The sequence below is a fragment of the Orbicella franksi genome, chromosome 11 (genome assembly GCF_964199315.1).
Source record: "Orbicella franksi chromosome 11, jaOrbFran1.1, whole genome shotgun sequence".
Lineage (NCBI taxonomy): Eukaryota > Metazoa > Cnidaria > Anthozoa > Scleractinia > Merulinidae > Orbicella > Orbicella franksi.
The window spans coordinates 18761762-18781366 of NC_138155.1; the positions used below are offsets into that span (position 1 = coordinate 18761762).

The window sequence follows — 19605 nt, forward strand, 5'->3', positions numbered from 1 at the left end:
GCAGATAGCCTGGCAATCCGAGTTATTGATATTGCCCTTTGCTGTTGCTTGTAATTGGTTGCACCTGTCCTTAACGATGGCCAATACTAAATAATAATGGTAACCTAGCCTTTCAAGTGATTCCAAGTTCCCCAAAACTTGTAGGAGTACTTGGTTTAAGTATTCCTACAAGGAAATTCACATTTGACGTCTCTCACACTAATTACATAGCACTCACAAGTATTATTTACATGTATGTACAAAAGGAAATGTCGAAATGCATTTTAAAGCCCAAAACCCAGTCTTTGTTAAAGTAGCTATTCGAAATTTGCCAATTATTTTTCGCGCCGTCTTGCATAGAATTGCTTTCATTTTCATTTCTCCCTATTTTTGAGGGATAGGCACATTGAACGTATTGCCCTCGAAGGGAAGGGGTCTGGGGGGGGGGGGGGGGCGGTTTCAAACCGTCAAATTTCTTGAGGAACGTTGAAGTTTTGAATTGATTCGTGCATTACTGCGAAGTTCTGATGTGTTTCAATTAACTCGTAGAAGATCACACTCTTCCTCGAAATTCTGTTTGGTATTCTTCAAGGGAAATGCACAGAAGCAACATTAATGAAAAACAGTTTGGTAATTGAAACTCCAAATATCTTTGCCACTAGATTCTCGGAAACTGAAACGTCGTTAGTTGCCATCCGTTTCATTGTTATCTTTCCTTGGAGAGATGATGTAATGTTTGATGGCTTGGAACGATTAATCTTTCAGTAAAGTTGTGACAGTTAGTGCCTTTCATAGCGTTTTTGTCTCTTGTCTTGCTTCATTTTTTTTTTGTTTTATTTTTTTATTGACGTGTAACAAAGTATTATTCGAAGAACTGTACGGGTCCGCAAATGATCCCAGGACCACAAATGATCCCCAAATTGAACCGCAAATGATCCCGGACCGGAAATGATCCCCACATTGGACCGCAAATGATCCCGATCAAAAAATAAGGAATGGCATGGATTTATATCAGAGAAAGGTGAGGACATATACAAAAATTATGAACTAAAAAACAGGTTTTATCATTTTACAAAAAAATATTTCACAGTTGCTGTTTTGTTCTTCGAACGGTTCAGATCGGTTTCCCTGTCACGCAATAAAAAAAAAAAAAAAATAATAAATCGAAAATCAACCAATGGAAAAAGCTAAGAAATTGTGATGTGCGCTATAGAAGATAACTAAATAAGACACTTCGCCAAGTTTTAGGCCTGTGCGTTTCTCCAAACTTCAGTTATTCGTTGTAAATGTTTCCCAGAAATTTACAGAGCCCAGTAAGAAAACGCCATGTTGGTGTACATCCGTGGTACACCAATATGGCGTCCGGAATATAGTATGAACACCTGGAACTTACTTTGGCTTTCCAGGCGACTGATTATCAGTATTTAACAAACAAGCATTTACATAAGCACTTTTCCTAATGCTCTAACTTCTAAAAAGGCTCAAAATCATGAGACAAGTACATATTTTTCGACAAACTCGATCGTAGCCTTGTGTCACGCAACCTCCATAACCCTGAAATTCAAAATGCTCTGGTTTCCAAACGAAGCACGCTAATTGTAAACAGATATAAATATGCCGCCGCTTATGCCTGATGAGGATAAAAAACACGTCACGTGAAGACGATCTATTGAATTAGACGTCTTAGAAAAACACATACTTGTAAACATTCTCGAAATCCCGGTGGCGATAGTATCAAACATCTGTCAAACAGCTAACTTGTCAAAACGAAGCGCAAGCCTTGGCTTTGCTTGGTCATGAAGCTGAATTTCATAACTATAGCTTGGAATTTTGGCTTCTTAGAATACTGAAGTAGTCATTTCCGAGGAATTAAAGCCAAAGTACGACCAAGGAAAAATTACAAAATGAATTTGTTCAAATTTCCAGTGCTACACACTGAGGTGTTTTACAGAGTGATGAAGCGTTGTAGGCTTGTGGGTCTACTCAGGTGACAGCGTCTTCCTTAATAGTTGCTTCACGATTAGATTTTAGTTTAAAACTTTAGACGAGTGGCGTTAATGGCTGATAAAATGTGATTTAGCTATAACACCGAAATATCAATGTTTAACAAAGGAGGATATGTGGCGTATATTGCACTGATCATAATTTTACTGAGAACTACAAAGAAATGCAAGTCAAGTCGTGTTTTGATGATTGAGTGGTGATATTCATAACATCGTAGTTAGCAACAAAATTTAGTCGAAAGTATGAAAAAAAAACAAGTTGTAAGCCATTACAGTTATAAGATGGCTTTAATAAAAACATCGGTATTCACGTACGCCAATTCCCTATCCACACCATCCCACCATCCATGCCATTCGTTATTTTGTAGTCGGGATCATTTGCGGTCCCTATCGGGGATCATTTCCGGTCCGGGATCATTTGCGGTCCAATTTGGGGATCATTTGCGGTCCTGGGATCATTTGCGAACCCGTACAGAACTCCGGCAGCCACATGTGGCCAAGCATGGAATAGTGCAGATGATCTATTAAACAAAAGCGAGACAAGCAATAATTTTCTGCGAAATCGGTTCCTTAAGTGTCACGTGACTTAGTTCCGGTCTTTCCGGGAAAAATCATGTATCAATGCAACGAATTTGCTGAAACAAATATAAAGGTTTGATTTGTGCAGAACAGTTGTATATGTAAGATAAACGGCGATGGCGGAAACTCGAGAAGGGCAACAAACACCAGAAAAGGAATATAAAATTGGTGAAATCATTAAATGTCTGCAATCTTTCGATGTCGTGTTCACAGAAAATCGAGACATACTCAAGGCCTTGCCAGAGTTAATCAAACGTTTCGTGGATCTGGAGACGAACACAACAAAAGCAACCGGAACTGCCACAAGCGATAGTGCCAGGTAGGCTAGTGAGTTGTTCATCAAGTGCATTATGCCGGTAGATTTATCCGTCTTTTTTCTAAGGAGTGTAAACTCAGTGCTTTGGAGACAACCATAACTTTGGTGATTGGTAGGTCGTGGTACACTAATGTCGCGTCACGCAACCGTCTTTGTGTGTTCCGTGATGTGCATGCCTCATCTCTGGAGGATGAAATCTGTGTTTGATCGTGGGTTTCAAAATCTGAAATAATTCCCAGTAGGAATTAGAAGTTCAAGGCTTATTTTCTCATCCATATATTACTTCCGTCTTTCATGGCCAATGAAAGCAGAGACACTACGCGGCGATATGACTTTCACTGGTTCACTTCATATTGCTACTTTCTACTTCCTTGTTATTGTCGGATCTGAGACTTGGTCGGCAGAGCGAAGAAAAGAAAGTGGCAGAGCTCCTGAGTTTAAGTCCCACCGAGACTTGACCGAAATTTACACTGTCGCTTTACATGTATCTTACGTACGTATGTATGTAGATTAAATTAGAGTTAACGCACAGATGGCGCGAGTCTGCTGAAAAAGTCAAACCGCTTTCAGTTTCAGCAACCCAAGCCGCCATACGTTTGCTCTTAGTAGTTTGTTTCACGAACATATGTAAATTAATTTGACAATGGCAATCCACCCTTAAGATTTATTTGTAAATTTGATTGAGTTAATTCCAAGAGCTTTTGACATTGTAGAGTTCCTTGACCTCCTTAAGTTCAAGAGAAGATAAAAATGTATTCGGGTCTTTAAATAGGTCTGTAACTTTCTGGATACCTTTACCGCTCCACGATTTATAATATACGGGTCTGTTGTCGATTCGTATCAGAGAGTTTTGCCATAGAGGTAATGAAAGAAAATGATCGGTAGAGTTCACATTTGCCTCGCAGCTTATCTCTGACCAAATCTGCGTCGTAAAGGCATCTGTTGAGTTGATAAATTTAGATAAATCCTTTTTGTTAAGGTTTGCTCTGAAAACGGCAGGGCCATCATAATGTTGTAGTTGCCAGTCGAGTAAGTACTTCCATTTGCCGTGATTTTCTGAATCAATGTACTTCTTAACCACCCACGTGGATGTAAGAGCTTTGTTAAAGGCCATACAACCTATCGTTCTCAGACCACCTTCTAATAAATCGCTAATCATTGTGTTTCGTTTGATCTTGTCTCCCTTGCCGCACCATAAAGAGTTGAAAATAAAGTATTTATTTCTTCCATCACACGTTAATTTCTTCCTAGATCTTCATTACCCGGGATGCTGGTGCTGATACCGAAAATGCAAATGAAATAGTCATTTTACGGATGCTATTCTACCATACAAACACCAACTGGCTTTTTATGACGAATACATGATGTATTTTACATTTTTTTGCACTGCACTTACCCCTTTGCACACTTTACTACCGAATTCTCATAGCTTGACATATTGTCTTCTGTGTGTTAACCATTCAGTACAGCATCCAGAATTGGATACGTTTCCCATGAATTGAGGAATGGTCAAAGATGTTTACCACTGAGCTCCAAGCCTGAATTTCTCAGTAGTCAGAACTTTTCTCTTTTTTTCTGCTTTCAGAGAATTTTCAGGGCTTACAGAGGAACAGGAAGGCGAAAAGAAGAAATGGGAAACGCAACAAAAACGACAGGAGAAACAGTGAGTTTAATTAACATATTCTTTACTGATGAAATGGCGTCACTAGTACAATGAATTAAGAAATGCTACATAATTTGCCCAAAAGTTGGTTGCGCTGTAGCCTAACGGCTAGCACGTTGCAAACCCAGAAGAAACGGTCCGGTTTTTAGAGTAGTAATGCTCTAATTCAGAGTGTCCGTCCCTTTATGTAATAAATAAGGTAATAAGTAGGAATAAGGTTGCTAATGTTGTTTGTTAGATAGTAATTATAAGCTTGTGTGAACTGGGCCACCTCGCTCGGGCACAAAACTAAAATTAGTAACTATCGAATATGAAAATTGAGCAACCCATAATTACCTCAGTAATAATTAATTATATCATAGGGGATAACGTGGGTGTCAACATGCCTACATGAATAGCATTGTTTATAACGGTAGTTTTCTTTCTTAATCTCATTAGGGCTATATTCGAAATAGTTTGGCTTTGTTAGTATTGAGTCAGTGGTGACTCGTTCGTTGTTTAAGTTACAGTTGTCCAGTGAATTTCACTTGCCTACAGAATGACACAGATATAGAAATGCTAAAAGGAGAGCACAGGTCTGTGCTAGTGTTTTGCATTTCTATCGCAAAGGATAGTAAACGAAATAACTGCTTTGTTAGACGTACCGTTGAAGGGAAAGACCACAGGCGGAGGAATGGGGTAAGGGGGTTGAACTTTGCAAAGAGTTCATGTCAGGCCAGCGGACGAAGCGAAACGACTTGAAGTAACATCCTGAAACAGCAGGAAGCAGAGGGAGGAACAACAAAATAAAAACAACAAAGTTCTCTTACCAACTACTCCCCCCAAAAAATGGCCTTTCCATAATAGCCCCTCCAGCTAGATCTTTGAAGTGACGCTAAGATTATGAATACACGATCCTTGTTCCTCATAAAAGCAGTCAGAGATTTTAAATTATATATAACGTTAGCAAAAGCGATATTGGTGTTTAGTCGATCAGATACTGATTTACTAAAACTGAAGCTAGTAAATTTACCAAAACAAAACGAATGCGTGAAGCATTCGTGTTTACTAAAACACGTATGCATGGCTTTCCCGTGAATGAACAAAAAAGAAAGGAAAATAATGGATTTACTTTTAACCAATTTTGACTACTTATTGTGCCCTTCACTGACAACGGAATGACAAGTATGTGTCAGCCATGCAGACTTCTGACGCTGAGAGGCAAACATGGCAGCTTAAAACACTTTTTCTTACCATTTGTTCCAATTATTAGTCATCGTATTGGAAAATCAAATTGTGTCTCTAAATAGGGATCAGTCAGAGAAATACTACAAAAACAAGTTCATGGACCTAAAGGCAAAGTCAAGGATGACAAATGACGATTTACAGGCCAAAGAAGCGAAGTAAGCCAAAGGGTAAAATTAGAGTAAAATTTATGAAGAATGATTAGTCAAAGGTGCTGGCCATTGGTTTGGTTTGTGCGTAGTTAGTGGAGGGGACCCTCTACTAACTATGGTTTGTGGCACCAAAATGTTGTTGAAGAACTTAAAAAATGCAAAAGGTAAGAACAAATGCCTAACAACCAAGAATGGGGAGTAAAAGGAAAAGGGTTAACTTTTGAGTGGGTTTTGCTGACAATATTATGAACGAAAACCATTTCAACTGCTCGTGTATGACAATTTAAGATCACTTGCTGATGTTTCAAAATGTTCTGAAGGTTCACTTAACTTAAGGTTCGTGCAATTTTAGGAACGTTCGCAGCATATCCCCCGTCAAATCACACGCAATGCACTCGCTTTCATAGGATTTATACGATGTCATATTCTTGTGCTTAGTTTTAGGGAGATCAAAGGGGAGTAAGGCCAGAATATAGGTTACTGAGTTAGAACGTAGCCCTATATGTATGGAATTTAGCTGCGCTAGGTAGTTAGAGAGGTCAGATAGTATCTAGGATTTTCATCATATTTCCAGCTGCTTGTTTTACGGTGTAAGAACTCATTTTCAACTTGGCACAACTTATTCTTATAGAATTGCAGAGCTTGGAACAGAACTCCGTTCAAAGCAGGAGGATTACGACAAGGAAATTCATCGCAGTAGGAATGAATTAGCTAAGAAAGAAAAGGAGTAAGTGAGAGTCTTAAGCACAAAACAATACGTTGTAATTCCCGTCCTAAACTGTGTAGGTCCTGAAATGTGTAGATTGGTTTATTTGGGTCAAGATACGTTAACGCAAGATGTCGAACGGCAAGACTAAAAGAATGGTGTTAAGTAAAACGTATGGCTGAATACCACTGATCCGACACTAACGATAATCTTATTCGCGGCATAGCTTTGATAAAAAATCGCGCCCACCACTTTACTATAGGCAACAAATGTAAAGTGAATGAGTTCGAAGAACTCAGAACACGTGTGATTCCACGACGCAGGCATGCAGTGTAACAGAACACAGTCGAATGTTGTGTTGACACCTGACATTCATGTACTATTTCTCTTTAATTTATTTTATGAATAAAGCTGGGAACTTACAACGCGTAACGCGACAACCCATCTCAAATATCCGTAAGGAAAACAACCGTTGACTGCTAATCAATAAACACTTTTGTTAACAATAAAAAAGGAAATTATAAAATTGATAACTTACAAGGTTACATTTCTGTGATGTTTGTTTTGTAGACTAGCAGAAAAGAAAGAAGAGTTGCACATGTTAAGAAAACGACACGGTGAATCCTTCAGAGATCAGAAAGGCAAAATAGATGAATCAGAAGCAAGGTATATAACTATTATGCAGAAATATGAAATGGTGGTACACAGTGGTTTACATAGTTATGACATGCATTCCATAATTTTAACAGGTAAAGCAGCTCGGTAGAATTATGAATGTCGTAACCCTTAGTGTAGCTACCGACTTTCTGTCAAGTACTCTGCTTATTTGTAGGAATAACGAGTTAATTCGTCAAATGAAGAGAGCAGAAGAAGGTGAAATAATCAAAGGAGAATTCAAAAGAGAACCTGACAGGACAAAATACGGATAATTGCTTCCTCATTTTTTTTTAAGCTTTGTAAGAAGTTGCATCTTAATTTTAATTTAATAAGAAGAGATGAGAGTCACCGGACTCATTTTTGCGTTATATATTAGCAGGAAAGGTAAATTTAAGGGTGTTTGTAACAGAGTAAGCTGTTGCTATGGTAAACTTTTGCGCCAATTAAGTTTTGAATAAGACGTAATGAGTTAACATAAGGAATCCAATTTTAAGCAAACTAACAGTATACAATCCAAAACGACTGTAGCGAGAAACTTCTGCGAAGGTTGTCAGGTAAATTGTGTAAATCAATAAGTGGATTAGGTTTGTCGTTGGTGAGAGGTCTTAAGAGTGCGTCGTGCGTTTCTAGTTGCACATTTTAATTATCGAGATGTTTAAAAGGCTTTGGGGGAACTTCTTGTAGAATTGCAGAGCTTGGAGAGAGGCTTCGTGCAAAACAGGAGGATTACGACAAGGAGACACAACGCAGTAGGAAAGAGTTAGCTGAGAAAGAAGAGGAGTAAGTGAGATCTTAAGAACAAAATTGTAAGTTGTAATGCCATGCTTCGCAACCACAGATTGTTTTTGGTGTTGACGATATGCTATCACATGATGTGTGATATACGATAGAAAAGAATGGCATTTAGTTAAATACAGGTATCTGAATACATAGCCTTAAAGAAAAATCTTAATCGCGACTTACCTTTGCAAAAAATTGTTACTGATTTCCTAAAAGTAATGAGTTAATCTAGAAAAAAAACCCTATGATATGTATGATTCCACGACACAGGTGAACTTACAAGAACACTGTCCAGTGCTATCTGAGGACAATGCGTTGCTATTTTGTTCCCTCAATTTACTTCATTACCTTAATGGAAAGGGCATACCTGTCATGACATGTCCGCAAGGGAAACAACCATAGACAGCTAATCCGAAAAGAAAATCTGTAAGATAAAGAAATGGCTAAATTTCTGTGATGTTTATCCTGTAGACTAGCAAAAATGAGAGAACAGTTGAACACGGTAAAAGAGCAGCACGATGAGTCCTTCAGAGACCAGAAAACCAAAATAGACGAATTACAAGCAAGGTACAAATATCTTATGTAGCGATCTGTTTACAGTGTGCAAATGGTGCTAAAAATACAGTGAATATTATCTGGATGCTGTGGCGCTTAATATCAAAGGTATACGCAAAACTTTTACACCGTAGAACTATTTTATTCAAGGTGGCTCAAAGTGGTTTTCAGCACTTTCCAAGACGTATATTTTGATGGATCATCATAACCACTCTTGATCTGTTGACGCGACAATCAGGGTATCAAAAAACTGCCCATGCCATGAATAGGGCATCAACTGATGAAGAGTGGTAATTATGACCCATTAAAACTAGTACGTCTTGGAAAGTGCTAGAAATTTGTTCTGAGCAACCTTAAGGTAAATCCTCAGAATTGCATTACGCGTCCCTACTGCGTACCATTTTGCTCGCACACGAGTGCTTGCACAAACACAGCAAGAGATTTCCTTCAAGCTAAGCTCGACGGCGAAATAAATGCTACAACTGGCGCAGAACCGTTACTCAAGGTGCAAAATATCTTGAAAACAACGAGTCGAGGAACTTTTTGAGTCGATGTCATTTCAAATTGTGTGAATGTCCCATAGATTATATATTACATTGTTGCATATGCTCGAGAATTTCACCTATCAAGTTTCTATTCGAGCATTTCTTTGAAAAACTTAGCCTCCGGCAACCACAAAATGTAACGTGAACCGATGAAATAACGCACACAACTAGGCACAAATGGGGTAAATATGGCCCATCATAACTCTTTTTAGTTTTTCCGTATTCAGGCCGCGCTTCGTCGAGATTTTGCTCTCGCTCCAATTTATGCGCAACCAGAATGCGGAGAAGGCTCTTTATACGGGAAAGCTTGCTACGCAGGCTGAACTCTTTTGCGAGAATGGTGACCGTTCGTTTTTATTGTATTTTTCGAAACAGTGCCTTGTAGGCAACACTCACGGAAAGTTTAAAAAAAATCGTCCGACAACTTCTAGTTCTAAGGAATCACCTTAATGACTATCATGCATAATTGTACAAATACGCCACAGATTCAGTTGCCTCACTTGTGTCCCACACTTACTATTCTTGGAAACAGTTGTCTTTTTTTAAACGTACATTTTAAAGGACCGACGTGTCACGGTTTGCGCATATCTTGAGAAGTCTAGCCTACATTTTTTAAGTTCGACGTTTGTAGTCTGTGTCAATCTTCTCCATCCTAAACCATCCTTGTTTCTTTATGGTTTATTATTATCTCTTTGGCGTTCTTCTATCTTAATTCCTTAATTAACTATTATGCTCAGGTTTCCTTCATTTTAAAGATAATTTATACTTGGCCAAAATAACTCAAACTGCCACGACTGAGCTCCTTTAAACGTACATTTGCAACTTCTTTGTGCCATAACGTGTAGCAAAATGATTTTTAGTATGGAGTTCTTTATTATATACCAGAACAAACAAAAGTACGTAGATAGTATTGGTTAGCAATGTGCTAAGCTAATTTAAGTAGACCTTCCATTAGCTTACACGTACAAGCGATCTCTTTTTTTTTTTTTCGCGGGAATTTTTGATATCCGTATATGTCTACAAGTTACTGCCACAAAATGGAAACGCATTAATTGTTGAAAGAATCACTTTCTTTAACTAATAACAGAGTTGCACAGCTTGAAGGAGAACGTATTTCACTGCAAGAGGATTTTGAAAAAGAGAGGCAACGTAGCAAGCAAGAAATGACCGAAAAAGACAAAGTGTAAGTTGCATTTTTTCTCTTACAATGTTTAACGAGTTATACAAGGATGAAGTTATGTCAGTGTTAATACCTGTTGTATTTTAGAAAGCCTTCCCCTTGCATTGTTTCCAAGCGGTTTTTCAGGTCGAACATACCGAAGTGTACAGTTACGTTCATTGTATATCACAGTTTATTTCAATGGCCAGTAGTGAGGAACGAAGCACAGTTATACGTGAGTGAATAACACCACCGAGGGACGAATAACTTAATTGTATTAATGACTGCCGGGAGGTGTTCCTATTTATCACTGAGTGTATATTTGTATGTAAGGAAAAATTCCCATTTAAGCACATTTAATGCCTCATTTTGTAATTACTGTAAATGTAACTGTACATGATGGAATCACATTCTAGTTATGGTGAATTATTGTAGATTCGGGTATTCATTTTCTCCCTTGTTGGCCAATTTCTGACGATTGGTCGATTACCTCGACATGAGGCAAGGCCTTCCAAACACGTTAAAGATGACTTTGATGAAGCAAAACTAAGGATGGGAAATTGCCTAAGAACATACAAAATGACTCACATGTACATAGTACTCGTAAGTTATATGTTATTTACCAGAAACCTGTGTAACACGATGAAGTATTTTCATCAATCAAGGCTTTTCCTAGTCTTTCTAAAACATAAATATGATTTAAAGGCGAAAATATATTTACCATTAAAAAGACCAAACTTCTAATTCAAGTGAAAAACCAAACCAACCCAAACAAAGATGTAGATCTGTCCATGCTAGCACCTTGAAATTATTGACCTTTCTATTGCAGACTGCATAAAGGGGAAATAGAGCAAGAAAAGGCAAAACAACATTACGTCGATGATTTGAGAGACAAGGAGACCAGATTGAAGAGATCAGAAGCCAGGTAGGTACAGCGTGAATTCTGATTTTGTTGATGTAGCTTAAAGTACTACTGTGACCAAAAATCAATTCTACTTTTTCTTTGTATTTCAAAAATATATAATTGAACCACTAAGTGACCGAAGTTTTAAGCCTTCATTTCAAAGACACCTGTTTATTTTGACTGAAATTTTCCCAATTGATGGTCCGCCATTACTAACTTTAAAATCTTGAGAGAGCTGGATCGAGGATAAGATGACGTCAAAGACGCACTAGTTTAAAAATGTGCAAGCGCCTAAATTAATATGCAGCACGGGAGTTTCGAACTTTCAGACTTTTAAACTCGTGTTTTGAATGTACAATAAGCTGCGTTTATACGCTGCAATTTTAAGCTGGTGAGTCTTTGACGTCATCTAACTCATCCTCGATCCAACCCTCTGAGGTCCAATCGATCAGTCTTGAATGTGAAATGACGGCCGTGAAATCCTAAACTTGCACTCAAAGAAAACAGCCTTTGGATAAAATTCGAAGCTCAAGATTTTGCCAGTCAGGTGTCAAACAAACACGCTTTCAAAATTTGAAGGAAAAGGGGAAGTGAATTTTTGATCATAGTAGCACTTTAATACATTTTACACTTTCATATTTCGCCATCTTTTACTGTTTGCACGACGACACATACTAGTTATGCAACACTTCGGAGTGGAATACCATAAAATATCCTGTGAGTCACTCGTAATTTCTCGGTATACACATGAGCCTTCTGGCGTTTAGGGCGGCGAAATACGAGATACAAAACCCTCAACTTATCGCGCAACATCAGCAAATTTGTTGCGTGGCAAGTTGTGAGTTTGATAAAAAACGAGCAACAAAGCCAAAATTTGTTGGTCAAAGTAGACCCGCGCTCTGCTTTTCGCAACAACTTACTTCAACCCGCAACAAATGTTTTTGTTGCGCGACAAGTTGATCACGCAAGGTGAAAAACGGGAAACATCGACCAAAACTTGCAACGAAACAGTGTTGCGCAACAAGTTGAGGGTTTTTGTATCTCGTATTTCGCCGTCTTTAGACATGAAGATACAAATGAAAAACGTTACCTTAATTAGAATACGTCGCTATAATGTATCAATGAGCGATATGCGATATGCGGTATTGCATTGCGACTTCAAAAAAGAGGTCAAGTGTAGCCCATTTTGACCTTTTGTGGCTAATGACTAAAAAGTACTCGGCAAAATTATGCCTCCCAAATTTCTAATAGATGCCAGAGAAAAGGAAACAAGTTTTTGTCCATAGTACGAAATTGAACAGGACACATTTGTTCAAGCCTTGAAACTTAGAAATATGAAATGGTGGTATATAATGTTAATGTTACCATAATTTAACTACACGTAAACCAGTCTATTTTGTAGTCTATAATGTAGCTACTGACTGTCTGTCATGTGCTCTGTTAATTTGCAGTAATGCAGAGTTAACTCGTGAAAATAAGGAGTGGAGAAAAAGGTAAGAACATCAAAAAAGAATTCAACTGACATACCGTGAGTCTGCCGTTTCATTGGAAATGCATGCGCGGCCAACATTTCTGTCAAGGAAGGCTTATGACATTGTCTTCCTTTGTATGACAGCTTACATGGCTTTTATGGTATACTTTGTATACTCCCATCACACCATAAAAGTCTTATTACCATAGCGTAAAAAAAATTAAAAATTATTAGAGCAGGGGACCTTTTTGCCTCCCCCGCTTATTCCTCATTAGGTTTGTCGTTAGTGAGAGGTCTTAAGAGTGCGTCGCGCGTTTCTAGTTGCACATTTTAACAATATAGATGTTTAAAAGGCTTGGTGGGAATTCTTCCAGAATTGCAGAGCTTGGAGAGGAGCTTCGTGCAAGACAGGAGGATCACGACAAGGAGACACAACTTAGTAGGAAAGAGTTAGCTGAGAAAGAAAAGGAGTAAGTATGCCTTGTTTCGCAACTACAGATTGTTTTTGGTGTTGACCATATGCTATCACATGATGTGTGATATATGATGGAAAGGAATGGCCTTTAGTTAAATAAAATATGAATACATAGCCCTAACGAAAAAACTTAATCGCGACTTACATTTGTACAAAAATCGTTACTGAAAATAGCCTTCCTTTGTATTACAGCTTACGTGATTTTTATGGTACACATTATATACTCTCATCACACCATAAAAGTTTCATTATCATAGCGTAAAAAAAAAATTAAAAATAATAATGGCAGGGTACCTTTCTGCCTCCCCACTCCATTCCCTTGTACCATCCTTCGAGAAAAAAAATAAGGGGGGGATGCGGTCGATTTTACAGTGAGGCCATGGAAGAAAGCCAAATATGTACGTTTTGCTTTAATTGTTTTCTTTCAGAACAAAGACTTTACTAATTATATATATGTTTTTTTAAATTTGTCTGAAACAGTAACGAAAATTTGAACACTGAAATAGAAAGTAAGAAACATGAATTGCGTCATTACGTAGAAAGGTAAGAAAAAAACATTGCTGATGGACTCACTCATAGATTACCTTTACTGATATAAAGAGTAACTTCGGACAAAATGCCTCGTCCGCAGAACTTAAAATTATCAATATATTAACTTCTGAAAAAAAAAAAAAAAAACTTCTGAGGTGGCCTCCGTTATAAGCCTGGTGGTTTCTTTTGGAGTTCTCCTCGCCGCTTTTTTAGTATTGTCAATATCTTTTGTTATTATTTACGTGGCAAATAAATGATAATGATGAAAATAATCCAATGTGATTTTTGCTCTAATTTGGTTCGATCCCGGTTGTCGTCGTTAGTGATTGTTATCGAGCACTACATGTCCCTTATTTTTGCTGGAGCAGGACCATCATATGCAAAATATTTTTCCACGAACTACTATTTTCATCAATATCAAAGCTAATTAATGCAGTTCATTAATGCTGGACGGTTGCTGAACGAGTTGTGTCCAGCAAATAGTAATCGAGATACGTCCTGTTGCATGTACAGTCACAGACGTTTCGAGACTGGCGTCTGTTCATCAATGCACACACAAACTTTAATCAAGCGGTTAAGTCATGGACAGCTCTTGGGTGGGCGTCTTATAGGTCACATGATTTAGAAATGACCTGTTACCACAATGGGGCCTGGTAGAAACACTTCCATACAAAATTAGCGTTACTCACATGTTATGTTTACGTAAATGAAACTCGTTTTCAAATAAGTATTTTTCTATAAGAGCCAATTTTGGAAACAGAGCGTCATTCTAAATCTTTTATGTGTTTGTGCATTTCTAATCTGTTAAACCTGGATTCACTCAAACTGAGTGTGTCCATGACATTTTTAGGTTCAAGCATCAAGAAGAACAACACAAAAGTGACTTGTCACTTAAGGAGATCGAAGTGAAAAAACTGAAACAAAGGTAATTAAAAACATCTGGATTTATATCTAATGAAAAATAAAATGCCAGACGCCTTCCTTATGGCTTCAGTGCAATAGGAGGCAACAATAATTTGAAATACCAAGACACTAAAAAGAAATCCGCTGAGTTTCTATCGCGATGTTCACTGTGAAATAACATTTTACTCATTTCTATGGAATTTTATAGGGGAGGCTGGCGTCATTGTTGCTACTGAACTTTAGGAACAGACCAGCATGCGTATATTCTGTTTTTTTTTTTTTTTCATTTTTCGTGTAGACTGTCACAGAGGGAAAAAGAGGTGAAACGTCTCAACGAAGAACTGGGACAGTTCAAATCCAGGTACGGAAATTTCGGCTTTCACCTTTCACCTTCTTTGAACAAAAACACACTCTTTGTGCATGTATACGTATGAGAACGGTAGAATTATTTATTATGCGGTACATCTAATTGTACTCAAGGTAGACACAAATCCACCACCTTATCAGGACAAAATGGTGACAGTTAGTCGTATTTCTTTAGTCACTTTGGTTCGCCCACTTCACTTAGAAATCATACTGACAAGTGCTTTGAATGCTGAGGTTGCTTTGATTTGGAAATTTTGATTTTTCCACGTCGTATCTCAAAATCTCTTCTCTGTGTTTACTCGTGAAATGTGGGTAATGGATTTCTTAATGAGCAAGTGCCCTGAAGCCTGCCAAGAATTATCCTAAACAAGAAAAAAAAAATGCCATGTTGGGAATAATTTAAGTCATAATTAATTATGAAGACGACATATCGACAAGGACAAGTCTGTCCCGTCAATAGGAGCAAATGAAATTTACATTTACCAAATCTTGATCATGTATTACTACCTTAACCCAGTTGTTACTAAGTTCCTGTTTTGTAAAATTCGGTCATGCAAATAAATATGCACATAAATATGCACATGTTCTGTCACTGTAGTTCTACTTGGTTTTCCTGTCTCCAAGGTTTGCTGGTATCTGCGAAAAACGAGTGAAACAAGATCAGAGGAAGGTTGAAAATATACTTGCATCAAATCAGCAGTCTGAAGTGGAAAACGACTTTAGAGAATTTTTTGACAGCAGAAGAGAAGACGCCCGAGACATAATCCAGTCTTTGTATGGATCAGAAGAGGAGATTGACGTTCACTTTTACTATCCGAGAATAGCATGCACAATATTAGAGGTACGTTGTATTTAATTCCATCATCTAGCTATAGCACCATATAACCTCCTTAAGATACTGATTGTTGTGTCATAAAGTTGAAAACAAGTAAGGATGACAGACTGGCGGACATTTCCTTTAAGCTCATTGGCTCATTCTTTTGTTTATGTAACGTATGTGTTTTGACAAAGTTTGCCTTAAAAGAAAAACTCATCCAGAAGGTTCACTTCGAAAATAAATAAAATGGCCCACTGTGGACCCCAAAATCTGGGAAACACCATAAACATTGCTTACTGCTGTACCTCCACCTGTCCAGTCTGTACTAAGAAATGAAGATATCCTTCAGCTCAGCTTTAAACTAGGCCTCGTCACCTCTTCCACTGTTAATCTTTATAACTATCTAATTTGTTTTGTACCAATATTCTTTGGTAACAAAAAATGAATGATAAAATGAATGAAAGATAAAAATGAAACAGTGCATTTTACCCAGCGTTGACGCGTTTTTACGTAGCGTTGTAGCGGTAGTATTGAGAACAATTACGTCACGCGTGAAATGGTATTAATAAGGAGTTCATTTTAGACTGCTTACGAGCACGCGAAGGATGTCAAAGAAGCCGTGATTGACTTGTTCAAGGTAGTAACGAAAAATATGGTTCTCCATGCTCCTCAAGAGGGCTACAATTTCAGGCTTAAAAGGACGGTGAGGAAATTATAGTATACAGTACGATGTGGTTATATGTTTTAATCGACAAATAACCATAACGCCTACCTAGAAATGGTTCCAGAACATTCTAGAATATATATTCGAAAAAAGCTGTTTAAAATCGCCTCATTTTTGCCATTACAACTAGAAAAACAATTATCTACAAAAAAATCCACCCATGATGTAATGGTTCTACATGTTAAAATACGTTTAATCGATAGAACGTTTTGCAACATGAATTTGATGAATGTTGCTGAGCCAGTCATAAAGTCTGTGGTAAGGTGAAAAATCCTTCAACTTGACAACCATTTTGTTAGTTCCTTTACCAAATGATCATGAGCTCTGTCTACAGCTCTATCTCTTTCTCTACAAATCGCGTTATAGTTTCGAAACAGTTCTTGCTTGCGTTTGTTTAGAGAAAAGCAGCCAAAAAAGGTCTGGAGGGATCGCAGCCCTCGGGCGGGACGATTTTTGTCTATTTCGCGAGGGAAATTGCGACTGTCTATACAGTACTTGAATAAGTAATAGTACGAATGATAGTACAATTAAGGATTTACACTTTAAGGTTGCCTACAACGGTCTCCAGAAATTATTCTTAAAAAGATATTCTTTGATAATCAGTTTTGTCACTCTTTTTCAGTTGATGCTATAATAATGGTATCAATAAAATGCCCAACCGTTATTGGTAAAAAAGTTATGACCAATTGTGCGACGTAAAAAATACCATGGCTATAGCGCAACGTGTTAAGAACACCCTTTAATTTGGCTTCACGCATTTATAACTCAAGAGCGAGTCCCTGTTAAACGTTCAGAATTTTTGAAAATTTAAGTTGGCTCTGACACCGCCTTTGCGATTGTTTTAAAACTTTGTTTAAAGTTCTATTTTGACTTTGTAATAACAAATCGTTGATAAAAATGGGGATCCCAGCCCTAGATTTTGATTTATAAACACTTGTGTTTGCAACAAGTCGTAGCGTTACCATAGTAACTTGTAATGCAATTAAAATGATCATAACGTGCTCACCAAAGTCATGGTTTAGATGCTATTGCTGTAGCATCAACTGAAAAAGAATGGTAGTATAGATATGTCAAACTAGACGTGCTAAGGAAATGCTGTTGTCAGCCACCTTAACATCACGAATAGAGTAAATCCTCATTTACTGCTAGACCGAATTGCATGGGAAGAAATTTACGAGCGTACGTGCGCGCGTTAATTTGCACTACAGTGCAAATTAAAAATTAACGTTGAATTTGCCTGCGATCAGCCAGTCACAATGAAGAAGGTTTCACAGTCGTGATAAAATCTGTAATTCAGTGGTCTAAAAGACTCAAGAGTTGTTGGTCTTTCTTATTTTAAGGAGGGAAGTTTTGACATTTACCCGATCTCCATTGATGATCTCAACGCTTCAGAGAAATCAACAGATGTCCTGGATGCTTTGTTAATTTCTTTGAAAGAAACAGCGCATATCTGTAACCTCGAGTGTCTAGAAAAGGTGAGTTTCCTCTTTACTGCCGAATATAAAATTAATATTGATATCATCATTAATATTATATTACAATCAGTGACAAATTAATCTTTAATTCAGTGGAAAATTCCAAGGCAACATGCAAGGGATACAACATCGTAAATTATGAAAGCTCTTGCTTAAATGATCGTGCAAACGATGACTGGCGATTTAATTAAAAACACTAAGGTAAAGAAGTGACAAACTATCAAAAAGACACAAGTGCCACAAAACCGAAAGGAAAAAACTCACAAAACGGAAAAAAAAAACACATTTTGTCAGAGGCAAAAATTGCTAATTGTTTTGTGAGTTATCCGCGCAAGAGATATTAGTAATATTATTTGTGGATTTCTCGCAGTGTTTTTCTCCTTTCAAATACACGTTTTAAAATGATCGTCACTTGCTTATTTTAGGACGTTACAGAAAGTTCCTGGAAAAAGTGGACTGAATGGTTTGCCAAGGATGCATCAGTCGTGCACGCACCTACTCGAGAAGTATTGGTTAAACTGGATAGTTACATCAAGGCATGCATTCGTTTAACTTGGCGAATGGTCACACAGCTTCCTCCATTGCAACTCGAATACCATTTCCCCAGGTTTGATCGCCACATTCACAAGAAAACGGCATATCTGAACTCGACTGAGAAAAACCCAGGAAATGAAGAAAGCTTGGGTGAGGAGATTTTGTGCTATTTGTGGCCCGGCCTGCTTGATGGAGGGGGTAGACTCATTCTTCAAGGACAAGTTCTTTGCAAAATGCAGAGAGAAAAATTGAAATAGGAGTGATAATTAACAGTTTGAAAAGGAAGTTCCATTTTGTCCTATTTTAGCCTTCGATCATTAACTTTTAAATTAATAAAAAACTTAAAAAACACTTTTACGTTATTCAGTAATTTTAATTACTGGATAAGCACTGTTACCGGTCCCTAGTTGACGAGAATTAATTGCCCTTTTCATGGTTAACTTTTCTCATTTGCATTACAATATAATTCAGCATGTAGCTGAGACAATATCGGGCAAATCAGAAAAGGGCTGTTGTAATAGCTTTGTTACAAATTGAGTACGGAATTCCATGCTTTGTTTTGTCGTTGCATATCAGATAGTTTAATTTCCTTTTTAAAAGCTACTATACATCGACACGTGCGATTCAATCCTAATACAGAGACAGGCGAGCGGTAGAGGGGAAGTGGCGGAGCTCAATAGTCTGATAAATACGACGTGCTTCGCCAGTTGATGTATGACTTATTTAGGCTTGCCTTTCGGGATCTTTCTTTCCTGGTTTTGGTTCAACCTTGATGTAACTTCAAGGTCATATTAATAGTTTGATCTTTGTTTTCAATAAAAGCACAATAAGCTATCGACTTATTTTACTGATTGACAGATAAATTTTATCTGGTGAACATGACGTATTTAAACTTTTAACTCGAAGGTTCATGAACATCACGTGGGCGAAGGGTGCTTCGTCTAGGACGTCCTTGTATTACTGACACTTACTCTTGGTTTATTGTTATCCGTTTAGTGTTTTTCGTCTTAAGCATAATACCAGTTTGGCATTTCGCTCCATTTGAAAGTAATAATATGTCCACGTCTCTATGGAAACTACGTTTTTG

General features: G+C 37.6%; 1 protein-coding gene across 5 annotated transcripts; it reads left to right on the plus strand.

Moving 5' to 3' along the window:
* Positions 1-1925: 1925 nt before the first annotated feature.
* On the plus strand, positions 1926-19452 carry LOC145460712 (uncharacterized). 5 transcript variants are annotated; one of them, XM_081445594.1, is made up of 18 exons: positions 1926-2880; positions 4463-4540; positions 5830-5922; positions 6548-6643; positions 7193-7288; positions 7964-8059; positions 8531-8626; positions 10247-10342; positions 11148-11243; positions 12674-12715; positions 13068-13163; positions 13649-13711; positions 14550-14624; positions 14901-14963; positions 15593-15809; positions 16369-16488; positions 17850-17984; positions 18410-19452. In XM_081445594.1, the coding sequence occupies exons 1-18, from the start codon at positions 2678-2680 to the stop codon at positions 18773-18775; spliced, it is 2127 nt and encodes a 708-aa protein (XP_081301720.1). In that variant the 5' UTR covers positions 1926-2677; the 3' UTR covers positions 18776-19452. The 5 variants fall into 5 exon arrangements, with proteins under 5 accessions (XP_081301720.1, XP_081301721.1, XP_081301722.1 ...); XM_081445595.1 differs by lacking the exon at positions 13649-13711; XM_081445596.1 differs by lacking the exon at positions 13068-13163.
* Positions 19453-19605: the final 153 nt, after the last annotated feature.

Coding starts and splice junctions, on each gene's coding strand:
- LOC145460712 (XM_081445594.1), top strand. CDS start 2,678: ATGGCGGAAACTCGAGAAGGGCAACAAACACCAGAAAAGGAATATAAA. Junction 5,923..6,547: donor TTACAGGCCAAAGAAGCGAA/GTAAGCCAAAGG, acceptor TTATTCTTATAG/AATTGCAGAGCTTGGAACAG. Junction 17,985..18,409: donor ACCTCGAGTGTCTAGAAAAG/GTGAGTTTCCTC, acceptor TGCTTATTTTAG/GACGTTACAGAAAGTTCCTG.